This window comes from Salmo salar, chromosome 19 (assembly GCF_965601325.2).
Source record: "Salmo salar chromosome 19, fSalSal1, whole genome shotgun sequence".
Taxonomy (NCBI): Eukaryota; Metazoa; Chordata; class Actinopteri; order Salmoniformes; family Salmonidae; genus Salmo; species Salmo salar.
In genome coordinates this window covers 82,475,752-82,503,070 of record NC_138309.1, presented here as the reverse complement: position 1 = coordinate 82,503,070, position 27,319 = coordinate 82,475,752, and the positions used below count along the sequence as shown (strand labels likewise).

Below are 27,319 nucleotides of genomic sequence, written 5' to 3'. Positions count from 1 at the left end.
GTTAGACTTTGTGGTTTTTATTTTGCTGGTCTTAACGTTTTTATTTATTTATTTTTTTTTACATATATTTTCGCCAGTGTTTTCTATGACCGAAAAGACCTTCTGGACATCATAACAGTGATCACTAACCTCCATTTGGATGACGATTTCTACACTGAACAAAAACGTAACAATTTTCTAATATTTTACTGAGTTACAGTTCATATAAGAAAAATCTGTCAATTGAAATAAATTCATTAGGCCCTCATCTATGGATTTCACATGACTGGAAATGCAGATATGCATCTGTTGGTCACATATACCTTAAAAAAAGGTAGGGGCGTGGATCAGAAAGCCAGTCAGTATCTGGTGTGACCAGCATTTGCATCATGCTGTGCGACATCTCCTTTGCATAGAGTTGATCAGACTGTTGATTGTGGCCTGTGGAATGTTGTCCCACACATCTTCAATGGCTGTGTGAGGTTTCTGGATATTGGCAGGAACTGGAACATGCTGTCATACACGTCAATCCAGAGCATCCCAAACAGGCTCAATGGGTGACATATCTGGTGAGTATGCAGGCCATGGAAGAACTTGGACATTTTCAACTTCTGGGAATTGTGTACAGATCCTTGCGTCATGGGGCCATGCATTATCATGCTGAAACATGAGGTGACGGCAGTGGATGAATGGCATGACAATGGGCCTCAGGATCTCATCACTGTATCTCTGTGCATTCAAATTGCCATCTATAAAATGTAATTATGTTCGATGTCCGTAGCTTATGTCTGCCCATACCATAACCCCGCCATGGGGCACTCTGTTCACAACGTTGACGTCACCCTCACAACGCCATCTGCACAGTACAGTTGAAACTGGGATTCATCTGTGAAGAGCACACTTCTCCAGCGTGCCAGTGGACATCGAAGCTGAGCATTTGCCCAATGATGTCGGTTACGACGCCAAACTGTAGTCAGGTCAAGACCCTGGTGAGACGACGAGCACTCAGATGAGATTTCCTGAGACAGTTTCTGACAGTTTGTGCAGAAATTCTTTGGTTCTGCAAACCTACAGTTTGCAAACCCATCAGCTGTCCGGGTGGCTGGTCTTAGACAATCCCTCAGGTGAAGATGCCGGAAGTGGAGGTCCTGGGCTGGCGTCGATACACGTGGTCTGCAGTTGTGAGGCCGGTTGGATGTACTGCCAAATTCTCTAAAACAAAGTTGGAGGCGGCTAATGGTAGAGAAATTAACATTAACCTGTTATGGATAGGGGGCAGTATTTTCACGTCCGGATAAAAAACATACCCGATTTAATCTGATTATTACTCCTGCCCAGAAACTAGAATATGCATATAATTATTAGCTTTGGATAGAAAACACTCCAAAGTTTCTAAAACTGTTTGAATGGTGTCTGTGAGTATAACAGAACTCATTTGGCAGGCAAAACCCTGAGACATTTTCTGACAGGAAGTGGATACCTGATGTGTTGTATTACCTTTAAACCTATCCCATTGAAAAACACAGGGGCTGAGGAATATTTTGGCACTTCCTATTGCTTCCACTAGATGTCACCAGCCTTTACAAAGTGTTTTGAGTCTTCTGGAGGGAGATCTGACCGAACAAGAGCCATGGAACGATGATGTCCCATTAGACACCTGGCGCGCGAGTTCATGTTGGGTACCCTCGTTCCAATACGTTATAAAAGAGTATGCATTCGTCCACCTTGAATATTATTCATGTTCTGGTTAAAAAAGGCCCTAATGATTTATGCTATACAACGTTTGACATGTTTGAACGAACGGAAATATATTTTTTCCCCTCGTTCATGACGAGAAGTCCGGCTGGCTTAGATCATGTGCTAACAAGACGGAGATTTTTGGACATAAATGATGAGCTTTTTTGAACAAAACTACATTCGTTATGGACCTGTGATACCTGGAAGTGACATCTGATGAAGAGAATCAAAGGTAATGGATTATTTACATAGTATTTTCGATTTTAGATCTCCCCAACATGACGTCTAGTCTGTATCGCATCGCGTATTTTTCTGGGCGCAGTGCTCAGATTATTGCAAAGTGTGATTTCCCAGTAAGGTTATTTTTAAATCTGGCAAGTTGATTGCGTTCAAGAGATGTAAATCTATAATTCTTTAAATGACAATATAATATTTTACCAATGTTTTCTAATTTTAATTATTTAATTTGTGACGCTGACTTGACTGCCGGTTATTGGAGGGAAACGATTTCCTCAACATCAATGCCATAGTAAAACGCTGTTTTTGGATATAAATATGAACTTGATAGAACTAAAAATGCATGCATTGTCTAACATAATGTCCTAGGAGTGTCATCTGATGGAGATTGTAAAAGGTTAGTGCATCATTTTAGCTGGTTTTATGGTTTTGGTGACCCAGTCTTTGAATTGACAAAACATTACACACAACTCTTGTAAATGTACTGTCCTAACATACTCTAAATTTATGCTTTCGCCGTAAAACCTTTTTGAAATCGTAAAACGTGGTTAGATTAAGGAGATGTTTATCTTTCAAAGGGTGTAAAATAGTTGTATGTTTGAAAAATTTGAATTTTGACATTTATTTGGATTCAAATTTGCCGCTCTTGAAATGCACCTGCTGTTGATGGAGTGCACCACGGGTGGCACGCTAGCGTTAACAGCAGCTGGTGAGCGATCTCTAATATTAAGGAAGTATCAATGTTCTGCTCGCCTGAGTTAGAATGCCTCATGATATGCTGTAGACCATACTACTTACCAAGAGAGTGTGCAACTATTATTTTTCATTGCTGTCTATTTACCACCACAAACTGATGCTGGCACTAAGACCACACTCAACGATCTGTATAGCGCCATAAGCAAACAAGAAAATGCTCATTCAGAGGCGGCGCTCCTAGTGGCCAGTGATTTTAATGCAGCGAAGCTGAAATCCATTTTACCTCATTTCTACCAGCATGTCAGCTGTGCAACTAGCGGCAAAAATAGTAATAATTCTAATTTAACTCCACACACGGAAAAGCCCTCCATTTGCCAAATCTGACCATAACTCCTCCTTATTCCTGCTTACAAGTAAAAAAAGGTTACTACCAGTACTAAGGTGGTCTGTTGAAGCGGATGCTAAGCTACAGGACTGTTTCGCTAGCACAGACTGGAATATGTTCCGGGATTCAGCCGATTGGCATTGAGGAGTTTACCACATCAGTCACCTGCTTCATTAATAAGTGCATTGACGACTTTGTCCCCACATTGACCATACGAGCATACCCCAACCAGAAGCCATGGATTACAGGCAACATCCGCACTGAGCTAAAAGCTAGAGCTGCCGCTTTCAAGGAGCCGGACACTAATTAGGATGCTTATAAGAAATTGCGCTACACCCTCCTATGAACCATCAAACAGGCAAAGGGTCACTAAAGGACTAAGATCAAATCCTTCTACACTGGCTCTGATGCTCGTCAGATGTGGCAGAGCTTGCAAACTCACGGATTACAAATGATAACCCAGCCGTGTGCTGCCCAGTGTCGCGAGCCTACCAGACGATGCTCGCTCAATGCTCGCTTCGAGGCAAACAACACTGAACCATGCGTGAGAGCAGCAGCTGTTCCCGAACGACTTCGTGATCATGCTCTCCATAGCCGATGAAAGACCTTTAAACAGGTTAACATTCACAAGGCCGCAGGGCCAGACGGATTACCAGGACACGTACTCAGAGCATGCGCTGACCAGCTGGCGGCATCCTGCTTCAACCTTTCTCTGACCCAGTCTGTAACACCTACATGTTTCAAGAAGACCATCATAGTCCCTGTGTCCAAGAACGCCAAGGCAAACCTGTCTAAATGACTACCGCCCGTAGCACTCACATCTGTAGCCATAAAATGCTTTGAAAGACTGGTCATGGCTCACCTCAACACCATCATCCCAAACACCATGGACCCACTCCAATTTGCATACCGCCCCAACAGAGCCTCAGATGATAATCTCTATTAGAGGTCGACCGATTAATCGGAATGGCCGATTAAATAGGGCCGATTTCAAGTTTTCATAACAATCAGTAATCGGTATTTTTGGACACCAATTTGCCGTTGAAATTATTTTTATTTATTTAACTAGGCAAGTCAGTTAAGAACACATTCTTATTTTCAATGATGGCCTAGGAACGGTGGGTTAACTGCCTTGTTCAGGGGCAGAACAACAGATTTTTACCTTGTCAGCTCGGGGATTCGTTTTTGCAACCTTCCAGTTACTAGTCCAACGCTTTAACCACCTGCCTTACATTGCACTCCACGAGGAGCCTGAGTGGCAGGCTGACTACCTGTTACGCAAGGGCAGCAAGAAGCCAAGGTAAGTTGCTAGCTAGCATTAAACTTATCTTATAAAAAACAATCAATCTTAACATAATCACTAGTTAACTACACATGGTTGATGATATTACTAGTTTATCTAGCGTGTCCTGCGTTGCATATAATCGATGCGGTGCCTGTTAATTTCTCATTGAATCACAGCCTACTTCGACAAACGGGTGATGATTTAACAAGCGCATTTGCGAAAAAAGCACTGTCGTTGCACCAATGTACCTAACCATAAACATCAATGCCTTTCTTTAAAATCAATACACAAGTATATATTTTTAAACCTGCATATTTAGTTAATATTGCCTGCTAACATGAATTTCTTATAACTAGGGAAATTGTGTCACTTCTCTTGCGTTCCGTGCAAGCAGAGTCAGGGTATATGCAGCAGTTTGGGCAGCCTGGCTCATTGCGAACTGTGTGAAGTCCATTTGTTCCTAACAAAGGCCGCAATTAATTTGCCAGAATTGTACATAATTATGACATAACATTGAAGGTTGTACAATGTAAAAGCAATATTTAGCCTTAGGGATGCCATCCATTAGTTAAAATACGGAACGGTTCCGTATTTCACTGAAAGAATAAAGGTTTTGTTTTCGAAATGATAGTTTCCGGATTCAACCATTTTAATGACCAAAGGCTCGTACTTCTGTGTGTTATTATGTTATAATTAAGTCTATGATTTGATAGAGCAGTCTGACTGAGCGATGGTAGGCACCAGCAGGCTCGTAAGCATTCATTCAAACAGCACTTTCGTGCGTTTGCCAGCAGCTCTTTGCTGTGCTTCAAGCATTGAGCTGTTTATGACTTCAAGCCTATCAACTCCCGAGATTAGGCTGGTGTAACCGATGTGAAATGGCTAGCTAGTTAGCGGGGTGCGCGCTAATAGCGTTTCAAACGCCACTCACTCTGAGACTTGGAGTAGTTGTTCCCCTTACTCTGCATGGGTAATGCTGCTTCGAGGGTGGCTGTTGTCGATGTGTTCCTGGTTCGAGCCCAGGTAGGAAGGAGCGAGGAGAGGGACGGAAGCTATACTGTTACACTGGCAATACTAAAGTGCCTATAAGAACATCCAATAGTCAAAGGTATATGAAATACAACTCGTATAGAGAGAAAAAGTCCTATAATTCCTATAAAAACTTCAACCTAAAACTTCTTAACTGGGAATATTGAAGACTCATGTTATAAGGAACCACCAGCTTTCATATGTTCTCATGTTCTGAGCAAGGCACTTAAACGTTAGCTTTTTTACATGGCACATATTGCACTTTTACTTTCTTCTCCAACACTTTGTTTTTGCATTATTTAAACCAAATTGACCGTTTCATTATTTATTTGAGTCTAAATAGATTTTATTGATGTATTATATAAGTTAAAATAAGTGTTCATTTAGTATTGTTGTAATTGTCATTATTACAAATAAAAAACTTTTTTTTTTAAACGGCATCGGCTTTTTTTGGGTCCTCCAATAATCGGTATCGGCGTTGAAAAATCATAATCGGTCGACCTCTAATCTCTATTGCACTCCACACTGCCCTTTCCCACCTGGACAAAAATAACACCTATGTGAGAATGCTGTTCATTGACTACAGCTCAGCGTTCAACACCATAGTGCGCTCCAAGCTCAGCACTAAGCTAAGGACCCTGGGATTAAACACCTCCCTCTGCAACTGGATCCTGGACTTGCTGTGTATTGCCTATTTGGGAAGCCCGCAATTTGGGCAGCATAAGACTGCTGAACAACTAATCAAATGGCCACCTGGACTATTTACATTGACACATCCTCACACAGCACCAGATACACAGAGGGGCCAGGGCAGCATACCACCCCATCCTCACACAGCACCAGATACACAGAGGGGCCAGGGCAGGCATACCTCCCCATCCTCACACAGCACCAGATACACAGAGGGGCCAGGGCAGGCATACCGCCCCATCCTCACACAGCACCAGATACACAGAGGGGCCAGGGCAGGCATACCGCCCCATCCTCACACAGCACCAGATACACAGAGGGGCCAGGGCAGGCATACCGCCCCATCCTCACACAGCACCAGATACACAGAGGGGCCAGGGTAGGCATGTTGGGAGCAAGATAAGCCCTGGGAATAGAACTAATGAAGGGGAGCAGGGATATCCAAGACATCACTAATGTTTTTTATTTTTTAGTGAACAATTTAAGGTATTGTCTTTAATGGTGTATTTGTACAATTTATATACTGTAATTGTTTCATGCTTCTTTTGCATATTGCCAAAATATGTAGTGAAAATAAAAAATACTAAACGCCCAATAACACAAAAGCATGTGCCTCCTGCATACAATGTCTAAACACCAATATGTGCCCCGAAATACATGTAGTCCAATTACACACTATACACACACATTATACCCCCCCCAGGCCACATAGGCTATCACAGCCCACCATGCACCATCGATCCACACCCAGCTGCAGCAGCACACCCAGAGAGGAGTATCCATATCCAGGCACATATAGCAGGTCAACCACCTCTCCTGGGATACGGGACAAGAGAGCCATGATGCTAATGTTAACATGGATGGAGCTCAGCTGGTAGATGTGTTTTCAACTCCACACAGGTAATAACCAGAGCTCGCAATTAGGCTAACCATCTAGGGATAGCATTCAAGGATAAGCCTACCTTTTTTTAATTTAACCAGGTAAGCTAGTTGAGAACAAGTTCTCATTTACAACTGCGACCTGGCCAAGATAAAGCAAAGCAGTGCGACACAAACAACAACACAGAGTTACACATGGATTAAACAACCGTACAGTCAATGACACAATAGAAAAAAAAGAAAGTCTATATACAGTGTGTGCAAATGGCATGAGGTAAGGCAATAAATAGGCCATAGTAGCGAAGTAATTACAATTTAGCAAATGAACACTGGAGTGATAGATGTGCAGATGATGATGTGCAAGTAGAAATACTGGTGTGCAAAAGAGCAGAAAAGTAAATAAAAACAATATGGGGATGAGGTAGGTAGATTGGATGGGCTATGTACAGTTGCAGCGATCGGCTAGCTGCTCAGATAGCTGATGTTTAAAGTTAGTGAGGGAAATAGAAGTCTCCAGCTTTAGTGATTTTTACAGTTAGTTCCAGTCATTTGCAGCAGAGAACTGGAAGGAAAGGCGGCCAAAAGAGGTGTTGGCTTTGGGGATGACCAGTGAGATATACCTGCTGGAGCGAATGCTACGGGTGGGTGTTGTTATCGTGACCAGTGAGCTGAGATAAGGCGGAGCTTTACCTAGCAAAGACGTATAGATGACCTGGAGGCAGTGGGTCTGGCGATGACTATGAAGCGATGGCCAGCCGACAAGACCATACAGGTCGCAGTGGTGGGTGGTGTATTGGGCTTTGGTGACAAAACGGATGGCACTGTGATAGACTGCATCCAATTTGCTGAGTAGAGTGTTGGAGGCTATTTTGTAAATGACATCGCCGAAGTTGAGGATCAGTAGGATAGTCAGTTTTATGAGGGTATGTTTGGCAGCGTGAGTGAAGGAGGCTTTGTTGCGAAATAGGAAGCCGATTCTAGATTTAATTTTGGATTGGAGATGTTTAATATAAGTCTGGAAGGAGAGTTTACAGTCTAGCCAGACACCTAAGTATTTGTAGTTGTCGGAGCCGTCCAGAGTAGTGACGCTAGTCGGGCGGGCGGGTGGGGGCAGCGAACGGTTGAAGAGCATGCATTTAGTTTTGATCGCGTTTAAGAGCAGTTGGAGGCCACGGAAGGAGTGTTGTATGGCATTGAAGCTCGTTTGGAGGTTTGTTAACACAGTGTCCAAAGAAGGGCCAGATGTATAGAGAATGGTATCATCTGCGTAGAGGTGGATCAGGGACTCATCCGCTGCAAGAGCAACATCGCTGATATATACAGAGAAAAGAGTCGGCCCGAGAATTGAACCCTGTGGCACCCCCATAGAGACTGCCAGAGGTCCGGACAGCAGGCCCTCTGATTTGAAACACTGAACCCTGTCTGAGAAGTAGTTGGTGAACCAGGCGAGGTAGTCATTTGAGAAACCAAGGCTGTTGAGTCTGCCGATAAGAATACGGTGATTGACAGAGTCGAAAGCTTTGGCCAGGTCGATGAAGACGGCTGCACAGTACTGTCTTTTATCGATGGCGGTTATGATATCGTTTAGTGCCTTGAGCGTGGCTGAGGTGCACCCGTGACCAGCTCGGAAACTGGATTGCACAGCGGAGAAGGTACGGTGGGATTCGAAATGGTCAGTGATCTGTTTATTAACTTGGCTTTCGAAGACTTTAGAAAGGCAGGGCAGGGCAGGATGTCTGTAACAGTTTGGGTCTAGAGTCTTGCACCACTGGGCATCAACTGCACTGATCCAAAGTAGAAAATGTAGTTGGATTAAAAAGTTAAAATAGATGCTACTGTGTGACAGCTAAACACAATGTCCCTCCACTTTACGATGGCAAAAAATAGAAGCGGCTGAAAAAAAATGGGAACCGGTCGTTGTGATCTGCGTGATAGCCATCTGGGATGCTATCATCGTGTGCACGTGCTACTCTGAGGCAAGGATCCAGGGGAAACACGGTGTTGACAGATTGACAGCCAGGCCAGGACAGCCAGGCCAGGACAGCCAGGCTAAGTAAATGCCAAGTTTCAACGAGTGGAACAGTCAGTGGAATTATACTGCCATTGTACAGGAGCTAAATAACCAGCTGTCACCATGCATTCGTGGGTGCTATGACAGTGTTTGTCTCTGTGTCTGTGTGTAGTATACAGGCAAATAAGGAGTGTTTGGGCTTCCAAAGTCATCTGCTAGCGACTCGGTGGAAAAGTCATTAGCCCAGCAGCCATTGAACTCAAGGAGGCTACAACGTTCTGTCCAATCAGTGTTTAATTATCCAAGGCTTTTTCAGACGCTCAAAACACTCATTGATTTACACTGATGGATGGGAGATAAAAATGGGCTGTTTGGAGTGGACCGGTTGATAACGATAAAAAGATGCATCCATTTTTGATTGCATGAATGAGTAATAGATCGAGGCTTTCCAACTCAAAGAGAAGATACTTCTAAAGTAGTTCAAACAGTAGGTGACCTTGGATTGAGTCAAAGTTGTGCTAACGTTCTATATTGTAGCTCAGTAGAACAGAAAACTCTTCTACTGAGCAAGTGCTGACGTACAGTTGAGCTAAGAACCTATGCACTAACCATCATGTTCATCACAAAAGGTTGAATGATAAAGACACACAGACCTGTCACTGTATCACACTGGAAGTGAGTAATACTCTGACTAACTGGGCATCATACCACTACAGTTCTTCAGCTTTTACAAATTAAAAGGACACATCCAGAAGGCGGCAGCTGACGAAGGAGAGAAGAATGACAGAAAGACGACAACCAGACATCTCATCTTTCTGCTGCCCAAACTGAATTAGTCCTAAAGTAACTACAAGAGGGAGGAATCACTGAGCAGGAACACAAGTTAGTCTCGCTACAGCCTCTGCTTTCTAAATCGAACGAGAATCAAACTAAAAAGAGCTTTCTGCTGACTAATTTACTCATTGTTCCACGGGGCTTGCCTCCTCCAGTGTCCAGTCAGCAGCTAAATGGTCCCTCCAAGCAGTGACGGATAGCCCCATCTCCAGGGACAGAACAATGTTTGCTTTACTGTCCCTTAAGTACAAAACAGAAAGGTAACTCTAATGACAGTGGGGAAACGTTACCTTAGCCAACTAACCACTTTCTCCCAGGCTCGCCTCCACATGACTACACTTTACGAACATCCTGCTGATCCTCAATTTCCATAACATAACCCTTTTTAAATGTCAAATGATATTACACGTCACACTGTTACTGAGAGATGTCAGAGCTGCAGAGACAGCCGTCCAAGCCAAATACATCAACTCATGGTCCTAAGTGCTGACACACTAACTGACCTTTTCCCACTGCAATGAACCAAACAAGAGACCTGTCCACATTTTGGTGGTTAAAATACATTTAGTAGAGAACAGTGTGGTTTAGTTCAAATGTCCAAATCTGCATCAACCTGTTGAACAAAACATGAAAAAAAAAGACTAATTACTACAAGACTAATTACTACCAGACTAATTACTACCAGACTAATTACTACCAGACTAATTACTACCAGACTAATTACTACCAGACTTATTACTACCAGACTTATTACTACCAGACTTATTACTACCAGACTAATTACTACCAGACTAATTACTACCAGACTAATTACTACCAGACTAATTACTACCAGACTTATTTCACACGTCAAGACAACAAGTCTTTACTGCGGTATGAAAATGGGTCAAATGAAACAGCCTCGCATTTGAATAGGTTCGGGTCACTTTCTTTCAGAACAGAATATTAAAGTCGGAGGGATTTGAAAAGTACAGACCATTTGCATCTGGGTCTGAATGACGCTCGGGGCTCCATTAGCTAGCGGTGAATATCTCCATAATGATGGAAGGCATTAGCATTAGCATCACTTAGCTGGGTTTTACTCCCACTAACGCCCCACGGAGTCATTAAACAGAGACTTCCCACATGCTCAGAGTGCAGCTATTACATTGCATTAATGTCATAGAAGCTGGATACCGACCCATTAAAGGACAGTGGAGTTGGCGGTAGGTGCAGTGCTACCACAACATCTGGCTTAGCGTTTAAAAATCAGCATATTGTGGTATATCTTTAAACCAAAACAATCTGCAGGCCTGTGATTTCCTCCCTTTTAGAGGCTAACAAAAGATATTGATGTCCTGTCAAGGTGTCATATGGCGATCAACCTTCCAATAGCCTCTAGTCCTGAGGGATCAATTAGCCATGTGCGCTAACCGCTAGTGCCTATTTAAAATCAGCAGACATCCCCTCATACTATATATCACCTTTGTAACAACATTACACGTGTACTATAAAACATGGAACCACACAAAGGAGAAGAATGATTGGGCATTATTATATTCTGTTCAGGCACTCGGTTAATTTTCATGTTAATGAACGGCATGTCGTGTCAGGCACAAGCTGTGGAAGTTAGCTGTGCATATCGGCCGTAAGCACACTCCATTTAATTAATCTGTCAGTATAAATGTCAAAACAATTACAGGCTACTTTGAAGGGGTAACGTGTTTGTTATGGCCTAGCGTAGAGTGAGTAATTGGCCACAACACTGGGGGAGAGGTGGGGGGGGGCCGTCTCATGCACAACCCCCTGTCGAAAGTTATTTAGGAATTAAAAGGACAAACAAAAGTGACCCCCATCGTTCTCCTGAGACAACAGGCTGGTTTGGAGCATGACTGTCATTCACTTGGTTCCTAATCGGATTAAAGAAGACGACATAGCAGTGGATAAGTAGGGAGGAGTCGAGGGAAAAACACATTTCGGCTCCTGAACAATTGTATCATCCTATAAGACCGATCCACATGATCGTTCACTAACAACACTACCCCTTACATTCATTCTCTTTCTCAGAGTGATACACTACATGATCAAAAGTATGTGGACACCTGCTCCTCAAACATCTCATTCCAAAATCATGGGCATTAATATGGAGTTGGTCCCCCCCTTTGCTGCTATAACAGCCTCTACTCTTTTGGGAAGGCTTTCCACTAGATGTTGGAATATTGCTGCGGGGACTTGCTTTCATTCAGCCACAAGAGCATTAGTGATGTTGGGCGATTAGGCCTGGCTCTCAGTCGGCGTTCCAGTTCATCCTAAAGGTGTTGGACGGGGTTCAGCCAGGTCTGACTAATGGAGGCAGACATCTCCATTGACTCACAGTGATTGCAGGGCAAAGGCATATATAACAGCTATGGGCAAATACAGCTTCCCTTGCATTGTACGCCTCACTGCCAGTCCTTTTTGTAAAGACGGGCTACAACTGAACTTCCTCTTATTCAGTGGAGGAGAGAAACACAATGAGCTGTCCTGGGTAACTGGGAAAGAGGAGTCAGTTGGCGCGAGAGAGAAGGGGGTGCACATTGTTGGCATGGTGATGCCCTCTGTCATCCTCCCACTCAGGGTCGAGAGAGAGAGCGAGAGAGGAGGGTGAAAGCACAAGAGAGAGAGTGCACACTGATATCTCTCTAAAGGAAAGAGGGTCAACCATTTTCATCCTCTTTATAGACAGTGCTGAGAACAACGACCATCTTGGGTGCCATTACCACACAAAGACAGCACAGGTATAAAGGTAACAAAAACATACAAAATCAATTACACCAGATAACCTCTTCAACACATGCAATATATTGAGAAACCATAGCGATGGGTTTAAATTGCTCTTTTTGCTTTTGGCCATCTGGTAACCTACAGCAACAACTGGATGACCCATCCTTAAATTACCTTGGCTGAGCATATTGGGTCCACTCAGCAGATACCTTGGCTGAGCATATTGGGTCCACTCAGCAAATACCTTGGCTGAGCATATTGGGTCCACTCAGCAGATACCTTGGCTGAGCTTATTGGGTCCACTCAGCAGATACCTTGGCTGAGCTTATTGGGTCCACTCAGCAGATACCTTGGCTGAGCATATTGGGTCCACTCAGCAGATACCTTGGCTGAGCTTATTGGGTCCACTCAGCAGATACCTTGGCTGAGCATATTGGGTCCACTCAGCAGATATTGGAGCGTTTGTGTGAAAGAAAAGCGTGGCTGACAGGAATGCCACAATGAATAATTTGTGTGATTCCTGCCTCAAGATGTCGGATAAACACGATGAAATAAACACAGCATGTTAAGGAGACGATTATTTACATGAGCAAACAGATGGTATGAGTATTATTGCCATTACTCAACACACAGGGTTCAACAGAGGCCTTTACCGTGCCGGTGTGCCAAAGGTCACAGAGCAGAGGCCTTTACCGTGCCGGTGTGCCAAAGGTCACAGAGCAGAGAGGCCTTTACCGTGCCGGTGTGCCAAAGGTCACAGAGTAGAGAGGCCTTTACCGTGCCGGTGTGCCAAAGGTCACAGAGCAGAGAGGCCTTTACCGTGCCGGTGTGCCAAAGGTCACAGAGCAGAGGGGCCATAACAACCACCACACACTCCAACAAAACCTGACCATCTCTCTGCTCAGTTCTCTATTCTAGGAAATGGCCTACCTCTTAAGCATCACTCATTTACTTCCTGTCCAAATTCTGCCATCCAACTTCAATGAAGACCAACCCAGAATACTGTAAGAAAAATAAACAATTTAATTTACATTCTGCCACAGCCATCATTCTCCTAGAATGTCTAGAATGCCAATGGCATACAATTCATTCTGACCTAGAGCTATGCAGACAAAAACTCCACAGACCATTCAGCATATCCTCTGAATGACACAGTGACTTGCTGTCTACAGTATATTAGAGGACAAAGCGGAGCGTAGGACTGCTTCATTACTGAGCCCTCCATGGAGTCGGGCCCTCGTGCCTGCCATGTGTTGGTAGTACGGAGGATTGGAGATAAAAATAGACATTGTGAAGAGAAGCAGCATCAATGTCTATGATGAATGTTAAGAGTCAGTGGATTTTGTCCCTGAATATCATGAATAGAAAATACCAATTTCAGGATTATCATTAAAAAGGTTTATTTTTATTCAAGGTTTAGTTTATCATCATGGTGTACAACATTGGCAGCTAAGAGCTACATTTCAGTGCAGTCCATGCCTAAATAAAGAAGCTAATATTTAATTAAAGAGTCTTTGTTCCTGTGAAGTCATTTTCTTTGAGGGTGAAAACATGTCTGACTTCACCAGGACACGTGCTTAAATTGTTGCCGGGAAGAAAACGTGTTGGAGAGATTAGAAGCAAGATAAAGGGTATGCAACTACGCATCACTCAGGAGGGACGATTTGGAGTATGGCACTGAGGCATTGTTTTTAACTAAGCCTTCGGATGTTGCGCCCTCAATAGGATCTCATCGACAGCCACCCACAGTGTCTGTGGCCATCATTAGCATTGCCATAGCAGGGAACTTCCTTTTTCCCTGTTGCTCATTGCTGCTAGCAAGACACCCTGCAAAGGTGCACTTGAATACTCTCAAATACTGGAGCGTGAACACACACACACACACACACACACACACACACACACACACACACACACACACACACACACACACACACACACACACACACACACACACACACACACACACACACAGGAAGTGAGAAATGTACTGTGGCTACATAGGATACAAATGTCCTTACTGTTTTTACAGTACAAGTCTCTTCTTTCAATGGCGTTACAAACCCCCGTTAGCATTAAAACACAATAGCTGCATTATTAATACCATCTTTTTAACTGATCATCTGGGTTACTGTACTGTCAGCCCAAACCTTATGTTAAGGTGGCCCTTTCCTAATGCAGATGAATGATGGGGACCTTTGAGTAGTGAAATCTGCTCTCCCCTCACGAGACTGCCTCATGTGGGCCTGCCTCCAGTCTCCAGTCCCCATCGTCCAATTATGAAACACGAGTGTGGCTGCTCCCGTACAAACTCACATAAAGGATATTAGAGACGTCGTTCCCCCCCCCCCCCCCCCCCCTTGGCAATGACGATAGGTAGGAAACCTAACACTGCACTAGCTTGGGTTTGTAGCTACCAACAATAAATCATTTTTATAGCTTGTCCCAATAGGTTGTGTGTCTATGAGGGTGTGCAGAGACATACTGTAATCCCTGGTTTCTTACCGACTGGTACAGTAGCTGCAAGTCTGTACTTTGTGTAGACAAGACTAGCCCCGCTTAAAAACTCACCTAGGAGTGGTTTAGGGAAAACGCCTACACTTCCCTTCTGCTTAAAAGGAACATCGCGTCCCCACAACAGTCAGCATATTCATTATTGGGCAACAACAAGGCAATCATGTCGAAAATCCCTGGATGGATATTTAGATCAGTGGCACAATTACAGACGGTTAGCGCAGCGTATCTCAACATGACTAGAAATAATGAACGGCAGCAACAAAATAAGGCATTATGAATGGACAAATGTAGCCATTCTGGCACAGCCAAAACAAACTTTAACAAGTGGGGCCACAAAACAGCAAAAGAACATACCCTCATTTCATAGAGAAGGACGGGCTTCCATGAGTAAACTCTTCCGCTAACTTGAGCAATGCTCACTTTTCAGTACTGGGAGAAGGTAGGCTGGTAGAGCTCCTGTTCTGAGATTCAGTTTGCAAACATAGACAACTACACAGGACCGCAAGAGTAGGCCCTTTGTCTTTCTCCCACTCCAGCTTCTATTAGCACAGAGCAAATTCTCCAGTGTTACATGTTTCCCAGAGTGCCTTGCCTTTCTGGTGAATTGTGGAGTTACCATGCATGACTGTATTTGTTAGTGACAGAGACATGGTTTTTGCAGTCTTTTTTTTGTCCTATGGCCTTCACACCAAGTGAGATCCTAAGTGAATATATTATCATTAAACATGTTACAAGTATTTAAAAAAATACCTTATTTTGAGGGCTTAGGTTTACCCTAATACAGTGGCCTGAAACACATGCTTTTTAGGTATGCAGGTCACATTATGCTGCCTTGTGAAGTTTACTTCCTAATGGAATCCAGCTAGAGTTGGCATATCCAACATATGGAATTTTTATTCACCAATAACCTGAATTCAGAATGACTGCCGGGTTGGGAAGTCTAAGATACGAGACTATCTAAACTGGAACAACACATTTCAGTAATGGGTGGAATAAAACAGATTGGATTAGTTTAGGAAAAAACGTATGTTATATTTGAGTAGCATAAGATTAATTAATCAATGTATAAAAACATAGAGAGAACAAAACAATTTTAAAAATCTACCTGCAATAGAGCATTCTGGGAAATATGATAATGATGGGTGTGGTTTTGGTTAAACACTGGTTATTAACACCAACACTTGGGTTATTTTACACCAGCAAGTGTTAATTTAACACCTGAATCAACACTAGAAATGTTAGGTAACACTGGCCAATTTGCTGTGCGTGTAAATGGCTGTCCTGGAGGAGTGAACATGAAGAGCCTGAAACTCCCAACAAAAACAAGCGGTGCCATTCAGAGAAGTAAGGGAACAGCACTGTCATTCTGTCTCCTATACGCCTGGCTAACATCTGGCTAACGCTGAGCCATTCAGGGGAAGTAAGGGAACGGCACTGTCATTCTGTCTCCTATACGCCTGGCTAACATCTGGCTAACGCTGAGCCATTCAGGGAAGTAAGGGAACAGCACTGTCATTCTGTCTCCTATACGCCTGGCTAACATCTGGCTAACGCTGAGCCATTCAGGGGAAGTAAGGGAACGGCACTGTCATTCTGTCTCCTATACGCCTGGCTAACATCTGGCTAACGCTGAGCCATTCAGGGGAAGTAAGGGAACGGCACTGTCATTCTGTCTCCTATACGCCTGGCTAACATCTGGCTAACGCTGAGCCATTCAGGGGAAGTAAGGGAACGGCACTGTCATTCTGTCTCCTATACGCCTGGCTAACATCTGGCTAACGCTGAGCCATTCAGGGGAAGTAAGGGAACAGCACTGTCATTCTGTCTCCTATACGCCTGGCTAACATCTGGCTAACGCTGAGCCATTCAGGGGAAGTAAGGGAACAGCACTGTCATTCTGTCTCCTATACGCCTGGCTAACATCTGGCTAACGCTGAGCCATTCAGGGGAAGTAAGGGAACGGCACTGTCATTCTGTCTCCTATACGCCTGGCTAACATCTGGCTAACGCTGAGCCATTCAGGGGAAGTAAGGGAACAGCACTGTCATTCTGTCTCCTATACGCCTGGCTAACATCTGGCTAACGCTGAGCCATTCAGGGAAGTAAGGGAACAGCACTGTCATTCTGTCTCCTATACGCCTGGCTAACATCTGGCTAACGCTGAGCCATTCAGGGGAAGTAAGGGAACGGCACTGTCATTCTGTCTCCTATACGCCTGGCAACGGCACTGTCATTCTGTCTCCTATACGCCTGGCTAACGCTGAGCCATTCAGGGGAAGTAAGGGAACGGCACTGTCATTCTGTCTCCTATACGCCTGGCTAACATCTGGCTAACGCTGAGCCATTCAGGGGAAGTAAGGGAACAGCACTGTCATTCTGTCTCCTATACGCCTGGCTAACATCTGGCTAACGCTGAGCCATTCAGGGAAGTAAGGGAACGGCACTGTCATTCTGTCTCCTATACGCCTGGCTAACATCTGGCTAACGCTGAGCCATTCAGGGGAAGTAAGGGAACAGCACTGTCATTCTGTCTCCTATACGCCTGGCTAACATCTGGCTAACGCTGAGCCATTCAGGGGAAGTAAGGGAACAGCACTGTCATTCTGTCTCCTATATGCCTGGCTAACATCTGGCTAACGCTGAGCCATTCAGGGGAAGTAAGGGAATGTCACTGTCATTCTGTCTCCTATACGCCTGGCTAACCAGAAAACTGTGAACACAACACAGTCTGAGTCTCAACAGGGACCTAGAACAGAGGGATGGAAGACTAATAGATCATGTAGACCACCATGTTCTGGCTGCCCTGAAGCTTAGTCACATCAGATTTACATTCTGGTCATCATCATTCTCTCAGAGTAAGAGGTCACATGGACGGCTGCTCCTTAGAAAGACCACCTTCAGACTTCTCTACAGCCTGGTAGGTATGAGATCCACCAGAGGAAAGCTTTTGGCATGGAAAGGACAGCCGCACACACAGAGTGTCACAGAGGTTAGCCAGTTGCAGCTAGTGTAACTTACACGCACGTGAAGCAACTGCAGGGGACATGATGATATCCAATCCAGGCAGAGTTGGGTAGGTACCAGGTGTATCAGAAGTCTAGCATGTGGGTGTCAGTGTTCAAGCTAAGGGAGGCCTACTTGCCCTTTCAACGGGACATGATCAGTACTGCTGCACCCCTCTAGCTCCTCCTGGGCTTCTTCTATTTTTAGCGGCCTCCTACAGTCAGCGGGGATCAGGAAGTGTCTGTCTGTTCAGCTTCAGAGGACGCTGACCTGTTACCTGATAGCCCAGCCACTAATGCCAGGGCCAGGCTGAGGACCGCAGGAAGGCTGTAAAGGTTAGTTGCATCATAGACCCAGCACTGAGCCAGAGAGCAGAGGCTGTAGGGTGAGTCTCATTAGACGAAAGAGGCTGTAGGGTGAGTCTCATTAGACGAAAGAGGCTGTAGGGTGAGTCTCATTAGACGAAAGAGGCTGTAGGGTGCATCTCATTAGTCTAAAGTGGCTTCGTCTCCTCTGCTTTGCATGCACTGATATGAAAAGTGTGAATAGGTTTCAAGGAAAATGAAATGTGGAGAAGACTAAGTTTTAACCTCCCTCTCAGGTCCAACTAATTCACCTCACCGATCACATCTCCACAAGGTTTCTATTCCTCTGAACCAACTTCATAGTGGGTGTGAGCAGTCTATAAAAACAGACACTGATAAACTCACTGATTGACATGCCATAGTTAGAAGAGACTGACAGACCGATAGCACTGACAAATGTTGTCTGTAGCCTAATTATTGTACAACGTCCACACTCTGTGGTTTCACTACTTGGCTTTGTGTTCTGGGTGTTCATTTTTCTCCCAGAATGACATGTGTGAACTTCTTTCAGAGTCTCTGATTGTATGAATGTAGTAGGCCAGATGCTAGAAGGAATATGCTCTTTTTCCTCTACTGCCTCTATTGCCTCGCTCGAACATCACAGAAGCAAAATGGGATGTTATTTGGGCCGGAGTGGATCAGAAACGCTAAATGTATTGAGCAAAAGGAGCTTCTAATCCTCAACTGCCTGAAAACTGATGCACTTTCATATGGTCGTCGGCCAAGAAATGCTAGTGGCTCGCGCGAGTCCTTCTTTAAAAACGCAGACTGGGAGACAAGATACTAATCCCAACCGGCACACTTGTTCGCCAAAGAGCCAATTCCCTGAGAAATGTATCAGACTCTCTGTGTCAACAGAATGCTATAGTAGGAAGGAAGAGGGTGAAAAACCTAAGAATAAAACATTTTTAAAAATCACTATTGAAGAAGAGATGTGGCCTGGCTGGATATACCAGTTGGCTGTAATGTGACTAAGACTGTCACACTGAAAGGTAAAACCGCAGAACAATAGCAGTTGCTAGGGGAAAAACACTGGGCTCATGCTAATGTTTTAGCCTGGTTTACTTGGTTTGGCTCAATGCCCAAAGTCAGGCCCTATGGTTTGGGTTAGACAGTGTTGGCAAATGCCTTTCATGTGCACATTCCCAAAAGGGGAAATAGTTTTGTATTCCACTGCCAACTATTCCAAGCCAGCACTTTCCTGAGCCATAATGGGCCGCTGTCACAGTACCAGTATTTTGACCCTCGCCCCCCTCACTTTAGAGAGCGAGCTAAAAAGAATGCTTCGCCACACAATAAAGGGGCAGGGCTACAGCGTTCCAGGTTGACATCCTAAACTATGTAGCCAGCTCCAACATTTCCATACAGGCCTGCATCCCAACTTCAGACACGACAATGTAAAATAATGCAAAGTGTCTGTATCTGTTCATATGGGGAGATAACACACGAGGACAGTCACCACCGCTATAAATGGAACAGATTCCTAGAAGTTGTGCAGGGCACACATTCCAATTCATTCACATTAGTCCAGTCATGAAATAAAGTGAGGCTTTCCTTTCTCGTCTGATAACACCATCACTACATTAACCAAAACAAACAAAGCAGGAGTGGGGAAATGAACAGGGGACTCTTCTAAAGACAACCGTGTACGATTAGAAGCTAGAGGACATGTTGACTCTGAGTGAACGGTGACTGTTGGGGACATTACACTGTACGTCACGCCAGAGTAAAGTTCAAGTGATGACAGAGATCGTGGCCGTGCATACCGACACTCCTGTAACAAAATCAGCACTATGAATTTACTCCAAAAGTTACAGTGATGACACATTGACGTCTCAGCTCGGTAGCGTCTGTGCTGTGGTTATTCTGGTCAAACAGGGTCTGGTATGACTTCAGGTCAACAAACCTCCACGACCCCATCCAGTTCTACCACTGTGGTGTCCTTGAGGCTGATGTTATCTGGTGTTGCTGTCAGCTGCTGCCCTGATTGGGCAACAGTGCAAAGAAAGAGAATTTAAAAAGTAATCGTCACTCATCAATGATAACCAAATACATTGGTCTGGGCACATTCCTATCTATGCCTTCCAGGTTAGGAAGAGTTGACATCCCATTACCATTTGAGTAAGTTAGCAGACACTCTTATCCAGAGAGATTTACAGTGGAAAGAAAGAGAAATTATAAGACTCAGAAACAGACACACACTGGTCCACCTGTGCAGTAAACCTGTCAGAACTACAGTAACAATGTAGTAGTACCAGTGAGAGTACTCTGTTGAACTCCTCTTATAAGGCCATCACTTCCCATCTGCTGAGTCTGACCCATATGCTAACTATACTCAGTCTCTGCTGATGTAACAAGGCCACAGCTCCCAGCAGCCCAGAGAGTAAGGCTACTTATTAAGAGGGTGTCATCTTCTGTAACGTTGCCCTAGTGATGCATTTTACCCTCTGCTGGCTAGGCCAGCTTGGGGTTCTCCTTGAGACTCCCTGTGCCAGGTCCCATGTCAGGATATGAACCATGATCATCGTCACTGGACATCTGCACGTGTGTCAGTCCGTCCATCTGACGTATCCATTACCACATGGTCTAGAGAGAGGTCAATAGTCTGACAGGGATCAGTGTCAGAATGATGTAACAATTCAATTTGCCAAAGTTCCTGCTCTACCAGATGTTAACTGGTTTGTGTTCAGGGGGGATGGTCTAGATGATGTGCTAGTCTTCCATCCCTCTGTTCTAGTTCCCCGTTGAGACTCAGGCTGTGTTGTGTGTTCCCAAGGCAGCAGCCAATGACGATCCTTAATAAAATACAAATACATTTGTATCCAGGGGTGTAATGGATACTGGACAATGTGGTGTAGCCTACCCAACAAGACCCTGACTATCTGGGTTAGTGATGGATAAACCCTTCTGTATAAAAGCAGTGGATTACACAGAAGTGGCAGCTGTGCATTTTGATTTTCATTCAGATTGCAGCTGATTACATTTTTTTTACGGCATTAGAGAATCAATAGAGAATACTTAAATCACAGTTTATTACAACATTGAAATGTATTACTCTCAATGAACAGGGGTGTAGTAAGGTAGGCTATTTGCGAAGAAGAGTTGGCCTGTTTGATGTGGACATACAGACAGGTGTGGCATTATTTCCCAATCAACTGCAATATATATATTTATATTACACCACACTGCCCCCCCTCCCCAAAAATACGAAGTATTGCAGTTGATTGGGAAATAATGCCACACCTGTCTGTATGTCCACATCAAACAGGCCAACTCTTCTTCGCAAATAGCCTACCTTACTACACCCCTGTTCATTGAGAATAATACATTTCAATGTTGTAATAAACTGTGATTTAAGTATTCTCTATTGATTTCCCAAAGGCAATATCGCGCATGTCACAGCATCCCATTTCTTCACCACGACTCACCTAATGTTTTGACAGCGATCTGCCGCGTTAAAGGTGGAGGTAGATTGATACACACCAAATCCACATCCTGATGCAGCAAAACGTCGTCGATTCTATTGGTATAAAACGGTACGTTCATTTCTTTGGCCAGCTCCTCGGCTTCCTCCTGAGTCCGTCCCCATAGAGCCTTAACGGCGAATCCTTCGTTCTTCAGAAGAGGGATAATCACCCGCGTGGTCAAGCTGGTGCCAAACACGCCGACCCCGGGAAGCATGGCTCGAGTCCCGGTATTCACAACCAGCTTCACAGCATACCGACTCGGCAGACGCTGGGAGAAACGCGATTGTTAACATTAGGTTGGTGATCCACCTGCGCAGATCGACTGGGCACCTCGCATTTTAGCATCTGTTTACTCCATTTGTCATAGATACTGTCCTATACACCGTTATTCCAACTAGAACACGACAAGCCGCGTGTTATATCTACATATTAAAATTGAAATGCACCATTCCGAATGATCTGCGAAACGCGCACCGCACTCACCGATGGACACGGCATCTTTCCTGTAACGCCCTCGTCACAGATAACGAACCCACGAAAATGAGTCAGAATTTCCTCTTTGCAGTGTTCTACTAGTGATGTGAAAACGCATACCAATCGCAGTCAATAAGCCTTGGAGGATTCCTGTATTTAATGCAACAGCGGTGTTATACCGATTGTTATTGATGTTGCAACCCAGTTATCCACTCACTGTGCTCGATACGTCAGCCTCCCCGTTTTAACCCTCTCGTTCCTGGCATGAATGTAACGCTCACCACAGTGCAGCCCTTACAAAACTAAGGGTCGCGACCCCATGTGGATACGCCTGATATGAAAATGGGGTCGAGGGGAGAATTTCCAAAATCCTGGTCATTTATTTAGAAATAAAAATAAATTATATCGTATTTGTCTCTCAAAATCATTGTAATGTGGTTAACCTTAAATCTAAATAAAAATGATTCAAATCTGAAAGTTAAAATTCAACCAGAGCACGTCCTTAGATCGTGGGGAAAAGCCGCACTTGAATCGTTCCCACGGTGAATGCAAAACCCGCTACGCGATGAAACCACACTATTTATTGCAGAGATTTTAATATTACCGGCCTCAATTGATATCATGAAACTAATGTGTGGGGTGGCAGAGGCACAAAAACTCGCATCAATAACGTTGTCAGATAACTCTGTGAAACAAAACATTGATTCTATAGCTAGCAGTCAAGAGGAAACTGACTGAACAACTCAAACTCCCCACCGTATGCCACCAAATGGACTTTTGTTCGCTAAATGTTGTGGTATGCTATTCAAGAGGACATATTTCTCTGTCTCACGATTCCTGAGCATGAAACGGCACAGGGGATGTTCAGTGTGCTGCGTGGCTATATTGATGAAAAACTGATTCCATGGGATCGAATGGTGGACTTTTCTTTTTGCACAGATGGGGCTCCATCCATCTATGTCGGGACGGCGCGCAGGCCTATACACGCTAGTTATGAATGTGTCTCCCTCTTTCATTGTATGATTGTATGATACACCCACTGAGCTAGAATGGATACACCGAGAGTGCAGGGGCGAAAATCTGATATCAACTTTGGAGGGGACAATTACATGAAATTTTCTCAAGAGCAATTCCTGAGGGGGACACCAAAAGTAGTGCTGTAACACATAGCCTACATTGTAATATGGTAAATGTATATTGAGGAACCAAAGAAATAAGGTGTTTGCCGTACTCCTAACTACCGGTACCCAAAACTACACAACTAATCACAACAGCAATACCATTGCCTTTAACAAATCTTAGTTCAGTCACCAGTTTAAGTTGAGAGTGGGGGTATCCATGGCATCTTCCAATTATGTTCCTATTTTACAAGTAAAAAAAATTGAGAACCTTTCATAATGTTGCCAAACAAAGACTCAACAAACTTACCTGAGACTCCCTGTCTCTGCCAGTCTGTCCCTGCATATCTGTCCCCAACTCTGCTGTCTGTGTGCCATCTGTTGCCTGCTCTGCCTAATGACATCATTGTGAAACATTTCCATTAGAATTTCATTTCTTTCTTATGAACATTTTATCAACTAGTCTTTGAGATATTAGGCTACTAGGGTTCTTACTATGCGTTTTGGTGTATTGAAAAATACTCTGATGTCCGTCTTTTATTTTTCTGCCATTTTTCTACCTGGCTGGCTGGCTGGCTACACACACAGTGTGTAGGTTATTTACAGTAGGAGATGGGCTTCTATCATCTTCAATCATTCTATTTGGGCTTCGATCTAAAAGGTAGCTAGCAAATGTGAAACGGATTAAAATGACAAGAGTTGACAGCTGTATGAGTTCCCCATTTACACAACATATGCTGCAACCTTTTGTAATTTTAATAGTATGTTTCATATTGGCTGGCTTCCAACAATAGCTGAATTTGCAAAGCTAGCGAGCACCAATTCAGTTTCAGTGGTCTTTGCTATAATCTTTGCTACCCGGGTTAAATAAAGGTGAAATAAAATAAATAAATAAAAGTTCACTTGCGACAATTTAGCTTTTGCAACGAGACCATTAAATATATTTAAGACAATGGAAGAAGAGAGTGTAGTTCTGTTCAGTTTGGATTTCAGTTTATCGCTAACCTTATCACAGGGACTTTCAAGCACTAACTTACATCATCTGCATGCTGATTCCATCTTTGACGACGCCACATAAATGGAATCGGTACTAGCTAGCTTAATAGTTAATATTTGCGCGCTAGCTCTGCATATTCAGCTAGTGTGTGTGCGCGCGATTGACTGGATTAACCTCACGTCAGTTACGTGCATTGAGTGCCTTTCAGACAGTAGATACGACCCCTCTGTTACCTAGCAAGCTAAGGAACTGGCAGTGGATCAAACCATTGTGAGGCAAAGGGTGGGGGGGTTGCAATCTTTTGAAACTTAAAAACGCGCTATTAAGTGTCTATAATCAGCACAATTGCTTTCATTGCGTATTATTAATATTATTTAAATTACATAGTTATGTTTCAGTGATATATTGGGGGGGACAAATCATATTTTTCCCAGGATGGGGGGGTCGTGTTTCCCCCGTCCCCCCCGGGATTTCCGCCCCTGCGAGAGTGTAACCGATGTGAAATGGCTAGTTAGTTAGCGGTGGTGCGCGCTAATAGCGTTTCAATCACTCGCTCTGAGACTTGAAGTAGGGTTTCCCCTTGCGTTGCAAGGGCCGCGGCTTTTGTGGCGCGATGGGTAACGATGCTTTGGTGGGTGCCAGTTGTTGATGTGTGCAGAGGGTCCCTGGTTCGAGCCCGGGTTGGGGCGAAGAGAGGGACGGAACCTACACTGTTACAAGAGCAACTGGCGGAAAAAGAGCCGAGCCTAGCGCAGAATTCATATATAGATATATACACTATGCCTATGTAACAGACATATTTGGGAAACTGAACTGAAATACAAATACAATCTACAGATGAGTGACCGAATGAGCTTGGCCCCCAGATAGATGAACACGTGATAAGCCATGAAATAAACGTTTAGAACGGCATGAAATTAGCTTTAAAATGGCAACAACAAACTCAGCCTCATGGCAAAATGTTAGGAAATTAGTTCAGAGATTTTATTTGAGTTTAACATGTACATTTAGGGGAATTTTATAAGAGAACATATTTGTTTTGGGAAATTTTTAAAATACTTGAAATATTATTTATTTCCATGTCGGCTCTATGCTTGAAAATGTCCTTGTCGGGATCAAAGGATCCCAATTTCAAACTATTAAAAAAAGTGTATAAGCAATAATGGATATTAACTGAACAATTATCTTGTGTAGCCCTCTGTGACATTAAAGAGCATTTCTCTCAAAACTGTGATTCCTAAAAGATGTGATCAATGAAGTCATTTTTGTCTAAAATCCTAAATTAATCAGGAATGAGCAAGTCAGCTATACCATACTACTACTGTTGATGGATTTAAACAAACAATATTGGAATCACCATGGCTACAACCATAAAGTGTAAATTCCATCGGCCTCATATAATATTAATTTTGGTTCACATGTTACATTTAATTAGGTTTTCGAGTCATAAACTGAGGAAAAACCAAATTGTTACTGTGTATACCACTTTAATGAAGAATAATTCCATTTTTGTCAACTTCGTAAAACAAAACCAACAACACTCAATTGTCTTAAACATAATTTCTGACTTGTGGGATTTCTCAGATTAGGGTAGAGAAGTACTTCGCTCTTGCATCTTTAATCGCAGCAGTGAAATTTATCATCAGATTCGACATTATTTCATAGAATACTGGAAGCTTGCAGTCCTTCTATTTACGTTCAGACATTCTAAGTTCACTTTTTAAGGCAGGAGTGTGGTCATTTAACCAGGCTGAGACTCATGGCAGGCAGTTTATTCTTGGTTTTAGTGTCACTGAGTCTAAAGTAGCCTTACATACTGGGCCTTCGGGAAGTATTCAGACCCCTTGACTTTATCCACATTTTGTTACGTTACAGCCTTATTCTAAAATGGATTAAATAAATAAAATTCCTCATCAATCTACACACAATACCCCATAATGACAGTGAAAAGATTTTTGCAAATGTATAAAATGAAATGTATTTACATAAATATTTCAGATCCTTTGCTGTTAGACTCGAAATTGAGCTCAGGTGCATCCTGTTTCCATTGAACATCCTTGATATTTCTACAACTTGATTGGAGTTCACCTGTGGTGAATTCAATTGATTGGACATGATTTGGAAAGACACACACCTGTCTATATAAGGTCCCACAGTTGACAGTGCATGTCATAGCAAAAACCAAGCCATGAGGTCAAAGGAATTGTCCGTAGAGCTCAGAGACAGGATTGTGTCGAGACACAGATCTGGGGAAAGGTACCAACACATTTTTGCAGCATTGAAGGTCCCCAAGAACACAGTGACCTCCATCATTCTTAAATGGAAGAAGTTTGGAACCACCAAGACTCTTCTTAGAGCTGGCCGCCTGGCCAAACTGAGCAATCAGGGGGAGAAGGGCCTTGTTCAGGGAGGTGACCAAGAACCCGATGGTCACTCTGACAGAGCTCCAGAGTTACTCTGTGGAGATGGGAGAACCTTCTGGAAGGACAACCATCTCTGCAGCACTCCACCAATCAGGCCTTTATGGTAGTGACCAGACGGAAGCCACTCCTCAGTAAAAAGCACATGACAACCTACCTAGAGTTTGCCAAAAGGCACCTAAGGACTCTCAGACAATGAGAAACAAGATTCTTTGGTCTGATGAAACAAAAATGGAACTCTTTGGCCTGAATGCCAAGTGTCTCGTCTGGAGGAAACCTGGCACCAGCCCTAAGGTGAAGCATGGTGGTGGCAGCATCATGCTGTAGGGATGTTTTTCAGGGGCAGGAACTGGGAGACTAGTCAGGATCGAGGCCAAGCTGAACGGATCAAAGTACAGAGAGATCCTTGATGAAAACCTGCTCCAGAGCACTCAGGACCTCAGACTGGGGCGAA

The 27,319-nt window shown here is 43.8% G+C and overlaps 1 protein-coding gene across 1 annotated transcript in view; it reads right to left on the bottom strand.

The window, feature by feature from the left end:
* Nucleotides 1–22,595, bottom strand: part of LOC106579679 (glucose-fructose oxidoreductase domain-containing protein 1) — a 35,162-nt gene extending 12,567 nt beyond the window's left edge. The window contains exon 1 of the mRNA XM_082966009.1: nucleotides 21,818–22,595. Coding sequence (XP_082822135.1) covers nucleotides 21,818–22,070 — 253 coding nt within the window. The 5' untranslated portion in view covers nucleotides 22,071–22,595. The remainder of the gene's footprint in view (nucleotides 1–21,817) is intronic.
* Between the last annotated feature and the right edge of the window lie 4,724 nt (nucleotides 22,596–27,319).